The 18,642-nt window shown below is 47.3% G+C and overlaps 1 protein-coding gene across 1 annotated transcript in view; it reads left to right on the top strand.

Moving 5' to 3' along the window:
* The window catches only part of NUP210 (nucleoporin 210), a 390,084-nt gene that overhangs the window by 73,820 nt on the left and 297,622 nt on the right, over positions 1–18,642 (top strand). Inside the window, exon 5 of the mRNA XM_063940607.1 lies at positions 10,784–10,934. Coding sequence (XP_063796677.1) covers positions 10,784–10,934 — 151 coding nt within the window. The remainder of the gene's footprint in view (positions 1–10,783; positions 10,935–18,642) is intronic.

The following is an 18,642-nucleotide window of genomic DNA, read 5'->3' as shown; positions in this document are numbered from 1 at the left end:
TAATAGTGTGGGCTGGCTCCTCCCTCTATGCCCCTCCTACCAGACTCAGTCTAGAAACTGTGCCCGAGGAGACGGACATACTTCGAGAGAAGGAAATACACAGATAGTGGTGAGATTCACACCAGCTCACACATAAGGCAAACCAAGACAACTAACTTGTACAAGTCAGCGACAGCTGAACAACAGTACTTAACCAAGTAACAATTAGTGATGAGCGGATTCGGTTTTACTCGGTTTTACTCTGTTCTCAAAACCGAATCTTATTGGCTCACTGATGTCACGTGTTTTGGATAGCCAATAAGATTCGGTTTTGAGAACCGAGTAAAACCGAGTAAAACCGGATCCGCTCATCTCTAGTAACAATGCAGTACTTAACCAAGTAACAAGGTAGTACCGAACCACGTAACAACTGCAGGAGAACGAAGCGCTGAGCGGGCGCCCAGCATCCTCTACGGACTATGAGTAAAGGATTTACAGGTAGGTAATTAAAATCCTATTTTCTCTTGCGTCCTAGAGGATGCTGGGGTCCACATTAGTACCATGGGGATGTACCAAAGCTCCCAGTACGGAAGGGAGAGCGCGGAGGCTCCTGCAGAACAGATTGACCAAACTGAAGGACCTCAGAGGCAAAGGTATCGAACTTGTAGAACTTAGGAAACGTGTTTCGACCCTGACCAAGTTGCTGCTCAGCAAAGCTGTAAAGCCAAGACACCCCGAGCAGCCGCCCAGGAAGAACCCACTTTACGAGTAGAGTAGGCAAGCCTGCCGTAGAATAAGCATGCAGGATAGTAAACCTGATCCAGCGAGAAATCGTCTGCTTAGCAGCAGGCCACTTAACCTTGTTGGGATCATAAAGGGAGTCACACTTTCTGTGACGAGAAGGTCTCTTCACATAAATCTTCAAAGCCCTTACAACATCCAAGGATTTTAAAATAATTGAGGAGTCAGTAGCCACTGGCACCACAATAGGTTGGTTGATATGAAAAGCCGACACAACCTTCGGAAGAAATTGCTGACGCGTCCTGACCTCAGCTCTATCTTCATGGAAAATTAAGTAGGGGCTTTTGCAGGACAAAGCCCCCAATTCAGACACACGTCTAGCAGATGCTAATGCCAACAGTGTGACCACCTTCCAAGTGAGAAACTTGACCTCAACCTCCTGTAAAGGCTCGAACCAATCAGATTGCAGGAACTGCAACACCACGTTAAGATCCCTAGGTGCCGTAGGAGGCACAAAGGTAGGCTGGATGTGCAGGACCCCTTTCAAAAAAGTCTGAACTTCAGGGAGGGAAGCCAATTGTTTCTGGAAGAAAATGGACAAGGCCAAAATCTGGACCTTTATAGAGCCCAAACGTAGGCCCACATCCACACCTGCTTGCAGGAAGAGGAGAAACCGTCCAAGTTGAAATTCCACTGTATGGATTCACACCAAGACACATACTTTTTTCAAATGCAATGGTAATGTTTAGACGTTACTCCTTTCCTAGCGTGGATCAGGGTAGAAATAACCTTGATCGGAATGCCTTTCCGAGCTAACATCTGGATTTTAACCTCCATGCCGTCAAACGTAGCCGTGGTAAGTCTTGAAAAGCAAAAGGCCCCTGTTGCAGAAGGTCCTCTCGAAGAGGAAGAGGCCTCGGGTCTTCCAGCAGTAATTCCAGAAGATCCTCGTACCAAGCTCTTCTTGGCCAGTCCGGAGCAATGAGGATCGCCTGAACTCTTGTTCTCTTTATAAGTTTGAGAATCCTTGGGATGAGTGGAAGTGGAGTGAACACATACACTGACTGGAAGAACCACAGAGTTACCAGGGCGTCCACCACCACTGCCTGTGGGTCCCTCGACCTGGAACAGTAACTGCGAAGCTTCTTGTTATGGCGGGAGGCCATCATGTCGATTTGAGGTACGCCCCAAAGACTTCTCACCTCTGTGAACACCTTGGGGTGGAGGCCCCACTCTCCCGGATGGATATCGTGTCTGCTGAAGAAGTCCGCTTCCCAGTTGTCCACACCCTTAATGAAAATTGCCGACAGGGCCAGCGCGTGCTCTTCTGCCCAGAGGAGGATTTTTGTCACCTCTGACATTGCAGCTCTTCTCTTTGTTCCGCCTTGTCGGTTTATGTAGGCCACCGTCGTTACATTGTCCGACTGCACCTGAATGGCCTGATCTTGTAGAAGATGTGCCGCCTGTCGAAGTCCGTTGTACACTGCTCTTAGTTCCAGAATGTTTATCGGAAGTATGGATTCCAGACTTGACCACTTTCCTTGGAAGTTTTCCCCTTGGGTGACCGCTCCCCAACCTCTGAGACTTGCATCCGTGGTTAGAAGGATCCAGTTCTGAATCCCGAACCTTTGGCCTTCGAGAAGGTGAGGCATTTATAGCCACCAAAGGAGTGAAATCCTGGCTTTCGGCGACAGACGTATTCTCTGGTGCATGTGTAGGTGAGATCCCGACCATTTGTCTAGGACAGGGATGGGGAACCTTCGGCCCTCCAGCTGTTGTTGAACTACACATCCCAGCATGCCCTGCAACAGTTTTTGCATGGCTAAATAGCAAAACTGTTGCAAGGCATGCTGGTATGTGTAGTTCAACAACAGCTGAAGGGCCGAAGGTTCCCCATCCCTGGTCTAGGAGATCCAGTTGGAAGGACTGTGCATGAAATCTACCGTACTGTAGAGCCTCGTAGGAGGCAACCATCTTCCCCAGAATGCGAATACACTGATGAACCGATACCCGGGCTGGCTTCAAGACATCCCGGACCATTAATTGTATAACCAACGCTTTTTCCACCGGTAGAAACACCCTCTGCACTTCCGTGTCGAGGACCATCCCTAGGAAAGACCATCTCCTTGTCGGCTCCAAATGCGACTTTGGAGGATTCAGGATCCATCCATGATCCCGGAGTAGTCTAGTTGTGAGAGCAATGTTGTGCTACAACTTCTCCCTGGAAGATGCTTTTATCAGCAGATCGTCCAGATATGGAATTATGTTCACTCCCTGCTTGCACAGGATTAGCATCATCTCTGCCATTACCTTGGTGAACACCCTCGGTTCCGTGGATAGTCCAAATGGCAGTGCCTTGAACTGATCGTGACAGTCCAACAGTGCAAATCTGAGATAAGCCTGATGAGGCGGCCAAACCGGAATGTGGAGGTACGCATCCTTGATATCCAGGGATACCAGAAATTCCCCCTCCTCCAGACCTGAGATCACCGCTCTCAGAGACTCTTGAACTTGAATTCCCTCAAATAGGGGTTTAAAGATTTCAGGTTCAATATTGGTCTGACCGAACCGTCCGGTTTCGGTACCACAAAGAGGTTTGAGTAGTAACCCTTGTTTTCCAGATGAGGTCGTACTGAAACAATTACATTTGCCTTTTCCAATTTTTGAATGGCTTCCTGTAGGATGGCCCTTTCTGTCAGCAAAGCTGGTAAGCCTGATATGAAAAATCTGTGGTGTGGGAGTTCTTGAAACTCAAGTCTGTACCCCTGGGACACAATATCTTGTACCCAGGGATCCAGGCCTGATGACGCCCAGACCTGACTGAAATTTTTTAGACGTGCTCCCTCCTGCCCGATCTCTAGGCTTGGAGGTCCACCGTCATGCTGAGGATTTTGAGGAAACAGAACCAGGCTTCTGTTCCTGCGAACCTGTTGGTGTAGGTTTCCTGGATTTTCCCCGACTACCTCTGAAGAAAGTGGAAGGGGGCTTGGACTTTTTAACCTTTGCGGTCCGGAAGGACTGCATTGTAGACGTAGGATAAGATTTCCTCGTTGTAGGAGTGGCTGAGGGAAGAAAGGTTTACCTGCGGTTGCTGTGAAAATCCACTCTTCCAAAGCTTCCCCAAACAGAGCCTGACCTGTGAAGGGTAGGTTCTCCACACTCTTCTTGGATTCCGCATCCGCAGACCATTGGCACAGCCAGAGTCCCCTGCGTGCCGAGACAGCCATGGAAGATGTCCGTGCATTCAGATGACCAAGGTCCTTCATGGCCTCCACCATGAAACCTGCAGAATCCTGTATGTGACGTAAGAACACTTCTATCCATATTATCTAAATCCTGTAGTAATGTGCCTGACCACTTTACTATGGCTTTAGATATCCATGCACAAGCAATAGTGGGCCGTAGCGCCACGCCTGAAGCAGTGTATATGGATTTGAACGTAGTCTCAATCTTGCGGTCTGCCAGCTCTTAACGCGGTAGACCCAGGTACAGGTAAAACCACCTATTTAGACAATCTAGATACAGAAGCGTCTACTATAGGGGGTTTTTCCCACTTTTTCCTATCCTCCTCAGGGAAAGGAAAAGCAATAAAAAATTCTCTTTGGGGTCTGGAATTCCCCCCCCCCCCCCCCCCCCCCCCCGGGTTTTCCCAGGATTTTTCAAATAATGCGTTTAATTCCTTAGATGCAGGGAAGGCAAGGGAGGCTTTCTTATTGTCTGTAAAGTAAGCCTCCTCAACCTGTTCAGGTACCTTGTCAGCAATGTGTAAAAAATCCCGAATGGCCTCAATCATGAGTTGCACCCCCTTAGCAAAGGATGCCCCCTACCCGGTATATCCCCATCGTCGTTTCCCGTATCAGAGTCTGTATCCGTGTTGACTTGCATTATCTGAGCAAGAGCACACTTTTTTGGGTATATACCAGGGGATTTTGAGGAAGTAGTGGGAGCAGAATACGACAACCTCTACAGATATTTTCAAAACCTGTGTTTCAGTCTCATTATGAGCAATCCTACATGAAATCTGGGATATGATTCCCTTAATAGTAGACACCCACTTGGGTTCGGATTCAGAAGGCTGAGACAGTATATTGCATTCCTGTGTACATGGAATAGACTACATACTCTGCAGCACAAGATACAGAGTCCCCAGACATAGTAATTTGAGATATAAACACACACACACACACACACACACACACACACACACACACACACACACACACACACACACACACACACACGAAAATGTCAGACACAGTTTCCCCCAAGTACCTTCAGAGAGACAGAGTATAAGGAGCCAGCACACACAGCGCCCCAGTAGGCAGTTATAGGATAAAAGCCTGGCGCTGACTGAGTAGCCTTAATAGACTACACAGTACACTAATGTGATTAAACACTCCCCCCCCCCCCCCCCCCCTTCTATAACCCACTGGTACCGCACAGGATAGCTGGAGTTATGTGGAGGGTCAGCGCTCCCTGTCAGCGTCTCTGTGGTCTGAACTGCAGGGAGAAAATGGCGCTGGTGAGTGCTGGATCCGGTCTGAGGAGAAGCTCCACCCCCTAAAATGGCGCACCTTCCCGCACTTCTAGAGATTATACTGGCCTGAGGTAATGGTTGCTAGCAGCAGTACAGTGTTCCTGATAGCTTCTGTGACCAGTGTAAGGGTATTGCGCTGGCCCAGGGTGCCCCTTACAGTGCCGCACAACAGTAGCTCTGAGCCCTCCGGAGTGCAGCATCATCGCTGCGCTCCCACCCTGATGCCGCTATTCTTTCACCGGCGCCGGCATCCTACTGACCACCGACGTCTTCTGGCTCTGTTAGGGGGTGGCGGCAGTGCTGCGGGAGCGAGCGGTTGCTTCGGGGGCTTGCGATCGACACCCTCAGGAGCTCAGTGTCCTGTCAGCGGAGATAGGGGCCTTAACCCCCCCAAGTCCCACGAAGCAGGGAGATTGTTGCCAGCAGCCTCCCTGTGCCTAACTCTCTTTAATAAAATAATAAAACTAAAAGAACTCCTAGGAGCTCCCCTAGCTATGACCGGCTCCGCCGGGCACATTTTTTAAACTGAGTCTGGTAGGAGGGGCATAGAGGGAGGAGCCAGCCCACACTATTAAACTCTTAAAGTGCCCATGGCTCCCAAGGGACCCGTCTATACCCCATGGTGTTAATGTGGACCCCAGCATCCTCTAGGACGTAAGAGAAATAATGTAACCATTTTGACATACCCCCCGGTGTGTTAGCATTATCAATAATGTCCCTCAAGGCAGTATAATGAATCGAAATAGCTCTACGTTGAGGGGGTGGAATGGTCCGAAGGGAATTCAAAGAGTTTTTTCCAATCAGTGTTTGAAAAATGTTGCAGCACATGTGATGCGTAAAACTTCAATTGTAAGAACGTTAGTGGGCAGGAACCCACCTCAGGGTGCTTAGAAGTCAATTTTGTGAATGTTAGAAAGCGTTCCTGGTCAATAGAGACAAACGATCGTAAAGTGTGGGAACCAGCTGAACTCCACGCAGTGAAGGGGTGAGCAGCCATGCCATCAAGAAAATTGGGATTACGAAGGAAGGGTAAATGAAGCGAATAATATGCGTTAAGGTTCTGTTTATGGTGCAATATATGCCATAACCGTTTAGTCGTCCACAATAGTGGATTAGACCGTATCTGATCTATCATGATCATGTGTATGAAGAAAACAAGTGAGACCACAGTTAGTGAGAGAGTTTTTTTGTTCTTAGGAAGTGTCAGTGTAAACTTACGATTTAAAAATCCAATCATGGAGGTTTCGTAATAGAACTGCATGGTTATAGGTAACAATATCCGGGAAATTTATTCCACCATTGGTGGTCATTCCGAGTTGTTCGCTCGTTGACGTTTTTCGCTATGCTGCGGTTTGGTGCAAAATGCGCATGGTACGCAGCGCGCATGCGCTAAGTTATTTAACACAAAACTTAGTAGTTTTGCTGTTGCTTGAGTGGCGCTTTGCAGTCGCACTGCTGATCGGTGAGTGATTGACAGGAAAGGGGTGTTTCTGGGTGGTTACTTAGCGTTTTCCAGGAGTGTGCTAAAAAACGCAGGAGTGGCTGGAGAAATTGGGGAGTGGCTGGCCGAACGCAGGACGTGTTTTGTGACGTCAAACCAGGAACTAAACGGACTGAGGTGATCGCAATCTAGGAGTAGGTCTGGAGCTACTCAGAAACTGCAAGGATATATTTAATAGCAATTCTGCTAACCTTTCGTTAGCAATTCTGCTAAGCTAAGATACACTCCCAGAGGGCGGCGGCCTAGCGTGTGCAATGCTGCTAAAAGCAGCTAGCGAGCGATCAACTCGGAATGAGGGCTCTTGTGTTTTGGTTGATGAGGTTTCTTTAAAGCGATTATAGCTCTGGCACCTTTCCGGATAAATTTATGAATTAATAAGGAGAGAATCATTTGCTGGTCAAAAGTATCGGTAACGATTGGATAGGGTACAATAAACGTGGTATTGCCACCATCTTTAGGAGGTTAGCCCTACCCAAAAATATAGCGTCAATCAATTAACATAACGAATGATGTGTCCCCGCATAACTGCTTTTTGAAGTTTCCCAAAAAAGAGCCGGGCGGTCCCAGTGTTCCAGGTTATCATCAATACAGTTAGTACAGTGTTGCGTGAGATAAGATGTAAAGTCATCCGATTGGGCCAGATAATAGGGGGAATCACCATCTACGGTCGGTGGGATGCATCTGTGGATGGGAAAGGGCTAGATACACTGGAGCATGAGAATATCATGGATATCAACCCGCCGAACAGTCGTCATTAGGTCATCCGTTATGTATATCTTGTCAAGTCTGGAGAGAGAGCCATGGGCTAAGGACAGGTGTGTATGGGTCCTATCCGATGGGTTCAGTTAACGCCAAGGGTCAGAGAGGTTTAAGTCATGTCTGAAGGCAGTAAGTCGCATGTGTACAAGTCGAGGGGGTGAAGGGGATTTGTCCAGGGAGGGGTCTTCCACCAAATTGAAGTCCCCACCAAGTATTAGGGGGTAATTGTGTCGACTGCAAAAGATGCCCTAAATCTTGAAGAAAGTGGTGTGTGTTTAGGTTCGGGGCATATATATTGACCAGGGTATATTTCGTAAAATATAACTCAACATCCATAACTATGTAACGGCCATCATGGTTATAGTTTGCGAGAGAATGGACAGGGGTAGACCCTTTATAAAGAGAATAGCCACCCCTCGCGCCTTAGGTCTAAAGGGGGCCGAGACACGTGCCAATCCAGGAAGCTTTTAGTGAGTTCTCCTTAGTAGAGATCCAATGTGTCTCATGAAGGTATACTATGTCGGGGTGAAAGCGTTTAAGGTGGGTAATAACCCTTTTGCAATTAATAGGTGTATTTAGCCCACCAACATTCCAGGACAGGATCTGTAATGGAGATGGGGGGAGGGAGGTAACAGAATTAGGGGACGGGGATGACATGGCTACTCACCCTCCTCGAGGGGGAAATCAGGCTGCAGATGAGATTCTATGTGGTGAAAGGGCGGTGAAGGAGCACAGTGGATAGGTTGGAGAGGGCGGGGTTGATTTTTGAGAGGGAGCCTTATTTATACCAGTTTTATTAGAGTAGGTGGAGTGTTTAGGAGGCATGGTCTTATCAACAAACTTATCCATACCCTCTGAGAAGCGAATGAGTGTAATGTTTCAGAGATAGGCAATAGGAGGCAGGTGGACTATACAGCAAAGGGAATCCGGGTAGGATACAATGGTAAAAGGTTAAAACATATAAGTAGTCCCCAGAAGGGGGTTACATATGAAAAAACATGTGAATCACATCCTATACCTCAAAAAGGTTAAAAAAGAGGAGGGAGGGACAGTCGCTGGCGGCCGAACACTGTGGGTGGGCAAGGTAGTAAAAGAAAGCGTTCCGGGGACGCTATGAGCTAACACAGCATGGAAAATACAAATACCAGTGCTCATACAGATCAGACAGTGAGTAATATACAATGAAAATTATCCCACAGTAAATAATTCACAAAAATAAAAATATGCAGTGTTAACACAATGAGAACTGATAATGGAAATAAATATCGGCCGGGGGAGGGCGGCCCAGTCCACATAAAACAACTGCTGATAGGGGGGCTGCGTGGAGTGGTAGAGTACAGTGATAGACAAGAGGGGTAATGGCCAGATATAGCAGCCGGTTTGTTGAAACAAGTGGTCAGATGTTGGTTTGGTTTGTAACTAAATCAGAAGGGACAGGCAGTAGACATACCCTGGAGTGGGGAAGCAGGACAGCGTTCAAATGGAGACAAAACAGTACTGCCCAAAACAGCTCACATAGGGAGAGGCACCGGTCCAGAAAAAATAGGTGGAGCAGTGGAGTCCAGGTGTCCCACGAACAGTTTGAGCAATTGGGTACAGGTTGAGCACCGGAGCCAGGCAAATAGGAGGGGAAGGGGGAAAAGAGGGAGGGTAGGAAGGATGCAAGGAATGGGAAGAAGGTAACATGGGAGGGGGGGGGGGGGGGGGGAACAACACAATAGGGGGTTGAGGAACCAAGGATAGGGTAAGGTAGAAATGAGACGAGGGGTCAATATAGTAGGTGGTAACAGACAATGTTACTACTGGAGAACCCCTTGCCGGAGGTCTGGAAGGATATTAGGAAGTGCTGCTGGTCTGTATTGCCAAAAGTGCCGTCTTGCAGTTTTCTACTTTTTCAGATTGGAAGGGGTTCCGACCTATTCAATCCCCGGCTTTTTGTTGTATGAAAGCATGTGGAATGGCGGAATAGCCGCCGATCCGCGTGCTTCTGTCGGAAACGGGACCAAATTTGACAGGTTTTGGTCCCGTTTCTGACAATTTCAATCCGACTTTGAAAAAAGTTGTATTGAGCAGGGCGTACCCCCGGCCAGGCTCCTCACTACCGTCAGCGCACCCCGCCTGCCGCAGACAGCGCACCTGGCAGCCGCTGACAGCAGCAGCAGGACAGGAAACCGGGAACGGACAAATCTGACAGTCGGAATTGGCCACTCATTTAATAGGGCTTGTTGGATCCATTCTGATTAGATCATAGAAGGAGTATTTAAGTCCCACTAGTGTGGCCTAAATAGGAGTGAGATTCTTTGAACAGGAGCCAGGATCCCAAGATAACACTAAACTCCATACACTTAGTGGCTTCAGATATTATAAGATCGTCCATATCCATATAATCTGATAAACCATTCAGCCATGGTTTGTGTCTGGTAAACCATTCAGCCATGGGTATGGCAATGTCAGATAATTGGTCTGTCTGATGGTGAGTTTTATATACAAGGTCTATGGTCAGCATAAGTTCCTAGTACACTTAGAAGTAAAGTAAGATGAAGGAAAAGTATGCAGTCTGTATGATAAGGCAAAAGACAGGTCTGATAGGAGTGATCTGTCCCATGTGTCACTTTGCTGTGTATGCAACATTATACTGATTGCTTTGTGGCCAAAAGAAACTAATCCTAAGTACGTAGTACACTATGGGGGGAGTTCAATTAGCAGTTTTATCACTGATAGCTGGCACTATTGGGGATTTTGCTTCACCAAATCTGCAGTAAGTGTTGCTTTTCACGGCCGCAATTGCGAAAACACATGGATCTGGGAATTTATCCTGGATTCTGTGTTTTTGCACGATAGTGGGTGAATTTCACCTCAAAAAAGAGTATTAATTGAATTGCCAAATAACAAAATCTGGCAATAATTGCGTGGTAAAGCCTTTTTTTTTTTTGTTCATGGTAAAATGTACCATAATCAATTGAAGACCCCCCTATATAAGTACTGAAATTAAAATTTGAGGGAATTGCTATTCATTGGTTGCTCAAGAGCTCTCATGCCTGCAAAAAGGATAGTTGTAGGAGGACACCTTTGTAACTGGTGTTTTGCCCAATTTTCGCCAAGTATGTCATTCATTCATATGCGTCAGCAACATGTCAGTTGTGGAGAAAGTAAAGTCAATATACAGTATAACAAAAACTCCCCATTCTAAAATTAATTTCCTGTGAATAATTATTTTATGTCTTAAGTGAAATGCTATGAAAGTGAACTTTGAATGTCATTTGCAGAATCCTTAAGTTTTTGGAGTCCACCTATGTACCTCCATCCTATATCACAGAAATGGAGAAAGTTGCAAAACAGGGTGACACAATTTTGGTGTCCGGCATGAAAACCGGAAGCTCAAAACTCAGAGCAAGAATGTTGGATCCGGTGTATGAGGCAAGTGATAGATTGTCTTCATGATGAAACCTTTGTCTTATAGTTATGGATGATGGCTGCTGCGTGGCAGATCTTGTCTACTCCTCCAGGATTACAGCATTGGAAGGAAAGATCCCTATTTTGATTGTGTATTGAAATACAATTACATGAAATCCATAATTTTAATTATAATATATTGCTTAATTTTGATTATATGTAACGTTTTTCGTTAATCATTTGGTATTGCATTGTAATGTAGCAACATACATTTAGAGCAAGTCAAGCCTATTTGATAGAAATGGTGAAAGCTGTGTAATGTGTTTTTTATATATATATACATATATATAATTTGTGTGTGTATGACTTGCATGCCAGCTTTGCTGCCGTGTGCAGGAATGTACTATATGCAAAAGGGATAGCATTAGAACACTGTCTTAATTATGTGAGTGGGGCTGCAGTTGTCTGCAGGGAAGTGAGGAGCATTCTGTCCTTATTCATGTTACATTGATTTTGTTACTTCCATTGGCCAGTTAGTTGGGTGAATGTACTACACTACTATCAGAGGTGGAACTAGCGGCGGAGCAGCCAGTGAATTGCACCGGGCCTGCCACAGTGAAGTGGCCCTCAGCCGACAGCATTACAATGAGTCACACTGACTCATTATATGCTGCCACCCGAACCTGCTCAGCGTTAATACCCAAGGAGCCACCTTCAACGCGCTGCAGTTCTAGGTCCAGGTACTGTAAGTAAATTGTAATATTTTCCTGCAGGGTCCACAGGGTATCCACAGGATACATTGAGATATAGTGGAGCGACAGCGGATTTGCACCAAACGGTCAAAGCTTTTCGGCCTCCCAGCATGCAACGGGCCCGTCCATATATCCTCGCCTCCTGGCTCAGGCAAATCAGTTTTTTGTTTGGTGCGGCAGGAGCCGGACCATGGCCTAAGGGCTGCTGGTTTTTAGCAGCCATAAGCTTTTTTATTTTATTTTTATAGTCTTACTATTTTTTCTGAGTGATCTTTCTAAGCAGCGTCTTATACGTACCTTAGAAAGAGTCGCCCCAACAACTCCCCGCCGGGTCGTGACAATGCTTACCCACGAGTACAGTGCTGTTTTGGCGGGCATCTGGGTCGGATAAAACTAGCAGATACAGCAGACGTTACTAGGCTGTGGCCGGAGCATGTGGAGAAGGTACGGCATACATTCCACTTAGAGGGTGAACACGGACACTGTTTTGGGAGGAGACTACCAAATAGTCGCAGATGCGGCTGCCACCGAGAGTGCACCAGCGCTAGGCCTTAGGGATAATAGGCTCCAGGGGTAGTATGAGGCCGCGATCCCTAGGGTTGATGTCAGCAGTGCGGAGTCGGGCGCTTCCCTGATCGCCCCTTTCCCCCGGTTCATGACCAGTTTCCTCTGAGTCTTCCGCCATGAACTGCTTTCCCGCTTCCGTCCGAGACGCTGTGTACTAAGGGGACCCAGTCGCAGCTTAGGAGGCTGTGTGACTGGTGCGTCAGTGTTCATTTGGGCGTCTGGTTTCACTATAGGTTCACGGAGCGATTGTGTACACTATTAGCGTCTGGATCCACTCAGCATTCGCAAACTTATTGATCGGTCCTGGAAGCGGGTTGAGTCTCCCTATATCCCACTCTACTGAGCCGGATAATACAGCACTAAGTCTATCTACCCTGAGTACGAATAGTTAGATAAAGTGCCTGATGAATATGAGTCTGATAACTATTGCTGTGGTTTCTTTTGCTGTGCAACTGATTATGTTTAAAATTCCTATATAAGGTAATGCAGTAATATGTTTCTCCTACATACTTGTAATGTATTTGTAGTTGATTATGTGCTCATATTGCTTATTATACTAATGTATAACTTGTGACTGACTGCTAGTGTGATTACTGACTTTACTATAATAAACCATCAGTTTTTCTGTGTATTCCGATCCTCAGTGCTGGTGCAAAGCAGGGTAGGGTCGGATTGTATGTCACTTTAACAAATCTTAAAGTGATTACGGTCACAAATTGTGTACTAACACTGTAAAGGTGTGTGATTTATTTATCATGTCTAAGAGCGGCAAAGGTGAGGAAAATACTTTCTACAGCAGCACCAACACTCTTTTCATGTTGTCTTGCAAAGCTAGGTTAACCTATCAGGACTGGTTCAATGGGATTATGTGCAAAATCGTTGTCTCCAAAGCCTCTTAAGTAACCGAGGCAGGCACAGGTTCTGGTGAACCTTCATGGGCAACTTTGCACAGACATTATCTAATGTAGCTGCTCAGATAATGCTTGCTCCTATAGGTGATAGGTTATCCTATTAACCCTTACATGCAACTTTCATTCTGAGGTGATCCACCTAGGGAATGGCAGCCTCTTAACAAAGGCAGGCTGAAAGGCCGATGGTAAGTAAATCACATAGACATAATACAACATCTTCACAGTCTACACATGTTTAGCTGAGGACTCATTGCACTTCGGCAGGTCTCAGCTCAGTGGACATACCTGAGCTAATTAGTGCTAGGTAAGCCATTCTATCCTCAGGAGCAGCAGAGCCTGTGTTAGAAACTAAGGCAGCTGTGTTTAAACGTCCCAAAACAGCTGATGGAAAGGATGTTGGGTTACGCCCAATAGGAAGTTAGAATTTCAGGAAATGAAATTCCAATTATCCTCGTCCAGCTGGGGACTGTTTAATAATAGTGGCTTCCTAAGTAGATCAGCAGATCTTAGATCAGGCATTCCCAACCACGGTCCTCAAGGCACACTAATAGGCCCTACACACTGGCCGATAATCCTCAAAGATATGAACGATCTCGTTCATTATTGAACGAGATAACGTTCATATCTTTGAGTGTGGAGTCACCAGCTATGAACGATACGCGGCCCCGCGCTCGTTCATCGCTGGTGCCCCGTCGGCTGTGCATGCAGGCCAGTATGGACGATCTCGTCCATATTTGCCTGCACTTCAATGGAGCCGGGGGGAGTGAAGAAACTTTACTTCCCCCCGCCACTGCCCCCCCGCCGCCGGGTCGGCCGTATCCGCCGTCGGGCAGCTCGGCGGCGGATCTTTAAATGTGTAGGGCCCATAACAGTGCAGGTTTTAGTGATATCCAGCCTTCAGAACAGGTGACTTAATTAGTAGCTGAGCTATTTTGATTTAACCATCTGTGCTGCAGCCTGGATATCACTAAAACCTGCACTGTTGGTGTGCCTTGAGGACCGTGGTTGGGAATGCCTGTCTTTAATTGTTGCAAAAATCTACATTATTTTTGTTTTCAACATAAATAAATTATGTCACGGATAGAAGACTCAATGGTTTTCTAAAGACCATTTTTTTTTTTTTTTGTCTGGGACAATCATTATGCCAGCCTTGGCTTCAGCTCAGATAGGCAGTGGCAGCCTGGGCTGATGCATTGAAAGGGGATCTTTCAATGGCATCTAGAAAGCAAAAATTCCATAATACATATCAAACAGGCAGCGATAAGCGGATATGGGTACAATTGCCTCTCAGATAGCAGCTGCAGAAGCAGCAGCTCGCAGAGCAGGTTGGCTATGTACATGGTAAGCTGATTCAGAATCCAGGAAGGTTCTGGAGTCTTATCTTTGTTGTTGGAAATATTCTTTTTTGATAAAGAATAACAGTATTTGAAATCAGACTCCAAGAAAGTGAAGTCTCTTTTCACACAAAAATCAAGCCTAATTTCTCTATCGTCCTAAGTGGATGCTGGGGTTCCTGAAAGGACCATGGGGAATAGCGGCTCCGCAGGAGACAGGGCACAAAAGTAAAGCTTTTACAGGTCAGGTGGTGTGTACTGGCTCCTCCCCCTATGACCCTCCTCCAGACTCCAGTTAGATTTTTGTGCCCGGCCGAGAAGGGTGCAATTCTAGGTGGCTCTCATAAAGAGCTGCTTAGAGAGTTTAGCTTAGGTTTTTTATTTTACAGTGATTCCTGCTGGCAACAGGATCACTGCAACGAGGGACAGAGGGGAGAAGAAGTGAACTCACCTGCGTGCAGGATGGATTGGCTTCTTGGCTACTGGACATGAAGCTCCAGAGGGACGATCACAGGTACAGCCTGGATGGTCACCGGAGCCACGCCGCCGGCCCCCTCACAGATGCTGAAGCAAGAAGAGGTCCAGAATCGGCGGCTGAAGACTCCTGCAGTCTTCTTAAGGTAGCGCACAGCACTGCAGCTGTGCGCCATTTTCCTCTCAGCACACTTCACACGGCAGTCACTGAGGGTGCAGGGCGCTGGGGGGGGGGGGCGCCCTGGGAGGCAAATGAAAACCTTTAAAAAGGCTAAAAATACCTCACATATAGCCCCAGAGGCTATATGGAGATATTTACCCCTGCCTAAATGTACTAAATAGCGGGAGACGAGCCCGCCGAAAAAGGGGCGGGGCCTATCTCCTCAGCACACGGCGCCATTTTCTGTCACAGCTCCGCTGGTCAGGAAGGCTCCCAGGTCTCTCCCCTGCACTGCACTACAGAAACAGGGTATAACAGAGAGGGGGGGCAAAATAAATGGCTATATATATTAATATAAAAGCAGCTATAAGGGAGCACTTAATCATAAGGCTATCCCTGTCATATATAGCGCTTTTTGGTGTGTGCTGGCAGACTCTCCCTCTGTCTCCCCAAAGGGCTAGTGGGTCCTGTCTTCGTATAGAGCATTCCCTGTGTGTCTGCTGTGTGTCGGTACGTGTGTGTCGACATGTATGAGGACGTTATTGGTGTGGAGGCGGAGCAATTGCCAAATATGAGGATGTCACCTCCTAGGGGGTCGACACCAGAATGGATGCCTTTATTTGTGGAATTACGGGATAGCGTCAACTCGCTTAAGCAGTCGTTTGCCGACATGAGGCGGCCGGACACTCAATTAGTGCCTGTCCAGGCGCCTCAAACACCGTCAGGGGCTGTAAAACGCCCCTTGCCTCAGTCGGTCGACACAGACCCAGACACAGGCACTGATTCCGGTGGTGAAGGTGACGAATCAACCGTATTTTCCAGTAGGGCCACACGTTATATGATTTTGGCAATAAAGGAGATGTTACATTTAGCTGATACTACAGGTACCACTAAACAGGGTATTATGTGGGGTGTGAAAAAACTACCAGTAGTTTTTACCGAATCAGAAGAATTAAATGACGTGTGTGATGAAGCGTGGGGTGCCCCGATAAAAAACTGCTAATTTCAAAGAAGTTATTGGCTTTATACCCTTTCCCGCCAGAGGTTAGGGAGCGCTGGGAAACACCTCCTAGGGTGGACAAAGCGCTAACACGCTTATCAAAACAAGTGGCGTTACCCTCTCCTGAGACGGCCGCACTTAAAGATCCATCAGATAGGAGGATGGAAAATATCCAAAAAGGTATATACACACATGCAGGTGTTATACTACGACCAGCTATTGCGACTGCCTGGATGTGCAGTGCTGGGGTAGTTTGGTCAGAGTCCCTGATCGAAAATATTGATACCCTGGACAGGGACAATATTTTACTGTCGTTAGAACAAATAAAGGATGCATTTCTTTATATGCGTGATGCACAGAGAGATATCTGCACACTGGCATCACGGGTAAGTGCTATGTCCATTTCGGCCAGAAGAGCTTTATGGACACGACAGTGGACAGGCGATGCGTAGAGGAGTTATTTGGGGTCGGTCTATCGGATTTGGTGGCCACGGCTACGGCCGGGAAATCCACCTTTCTACCTCAAGTCACTCCCCAACAGAAAAAGGCACCGACCTTTCAACCGCAGCCCTTTCGTTCCTTTAAAAATAAGAGAGCAAAGGGCTATTCATATCTGCCACGAGGCAGAGGACGAGGGAAGAGACAGCAACAGGCAGCTCCTTCCCAGGAACAGAAGCCCTCCCCGGCTTCTACAAAAGCCTCAGCATGACGCTGGGGCTTCGCAAGCGGACTCGGGGGCGGTAGGCGGTCGTCTCAAGAATTACAGCGCGCAGTGGGCTCACTCGCAGGTAAATCCCTGGATCCTGCAGATAATATCTCAGGGGTACAGGTTGAAATTAGAGACAGAGCCACCTCGCCGTTTCCTGAAGTCTGCTTTACCAACGTCCCCCTCAGAAAGGGAGATGGTTTTGGAAGCCATTCACAAGCTGTATTCTCAGCAGGTGATAGTCAAGGTACCTCTTCTACAACAAGGGAAGGGGTATTATTCCACTCTTTTTGTGGTACCGAAGCCGGATGGCTCGGTAAGGCCTATTCTAAATCTGAAGTCCTTGAACCTGTACATAAAGAAGTTCAAGTTCAAGATGGAGTCACTCAGAGCAGTGATAGCGAACCTGGAAGAAGGGGACTTTATGGTATCCTTGGACATCAAGGATGCGTATCTCCACGTTCCAATTACCCCTCACACCAGGGGTACCTCAGGTTCGTTGTACAAAACTGTCACTATCAGTTTCAGACGCTGCCGTTTGGTTTGTCCACGGCACCTCGGGTCTTTACAAAGGTAATGGCCGAGATAATATTTCTTCTTCGAAGAAAAGGCGTATTAATTATCCCATACTTGGACGATCTCCTAATAAGGGCAAGGTCCAGAGAACAGCTAGAGATGGGTTTAGCACTATCTCAAGAGGTGCTAAAGCAGCACGGATGGATTCTGAATATTCCAAAATCCCAATTAATGCCGACAACTCGTCTGCTGTTCCTGGGGATGATTCTGGACACAGTTCAGAAAAAGGTTTTTCTTCCCGAAGAAAAAGCCAAGGAGTTATCTGACCTGGTCAGGAACCTCCTAAAACCAGGAAAGGTGTCTGTACATCAATGCACAAGAGTCCTGGGAAAAAATGGTAGCTTCTTACGAAGCAATCCCTTTCGGCAGATTCCATGCAAAGGGATCTGTTGGACAAATGGTCAGGGTCGCATCTTCAGATGCACCTGCGGATAACCCTGTCGCCGAGGACAAGGGTATCCCTTCTGTGGTGGTTGCAGGAGGCTCATCTATTGGAGGGCCGCAGATTCGGCATGCAGGATTGGATCCTGGTGACCACGGATGCCAGCCTGAGAGGCTGGGGAGCAGTCACACAGGGAAGAAATTTCCAGGGAGTGTGGTCGAGCCTGAAAAAGTCTCTTCACATAAGCATTCTGGAACTAAGAGCAATCTACAATGCTCTAAGCCAGGCGGAACCTCTGCTTCAAGGAAGACCGGTGTTGATCCAGTCGGACAACATCACGGCAGTCGCCCATGTAAACAGACAGGGCGGCACAAGAAGCAGGAGGGCAATGGCAGAAGCTGCCAGGATCCTTCGCTGGGCGGAGAATCACGTGATAGCACTGTCAGCAGTATTCATCCCGGGCGTGGACAACTGGGAAGCAGACTTCCTCAGCAGACACGACCTTCACCCGGGAGAGTGGGGACTTCATCCAGAAGTTTTCCACATGCTATTAAACCGTTGGGTAAAACCAATGGTGGACATGATGGCGTCTCGCCTCAACAAAACACTGGACAGGTATTGCGCCAGGTCAAGGCAATAGCTGTGGACGCGCTGGTAACACCTTGGGTGTACCAGTCGGTATATGTGTTTCCTCCTCTGCCTCTCATACCAAAGGTATTGAGGATTATACGGCAAAGAGGAGTAAGACTAGTGGCTCCGGATTGGCCAAGAAGGACTTGGTACCCGGAACTTCAAGAGATGGTCACGGACGATCCGTGGCCTCTACTTCTGAGAAGGGACCTGCTTCAGCAGGGTCCTTGTCTTTTTCAA

This window comes from Pseudophryne corroboree, chromosome 9, assembly GCF_028390025.1.
Source record: "Pseudophryne corroboree isolate aPseCor3 chromosome 9, aPseCor3.hap2, whole genome shotgun sequence".
NCBI lineage: Eukaryota > Metazoa > Chordata > Amphibia > Anura > Myobatrachidae > Pseudophryne > Pseudophryne corroboree.
Note: the sequence above shows the minus strand (reverse complement) of the source record. Positions and strands in the feature narration are given on the sequence as shown.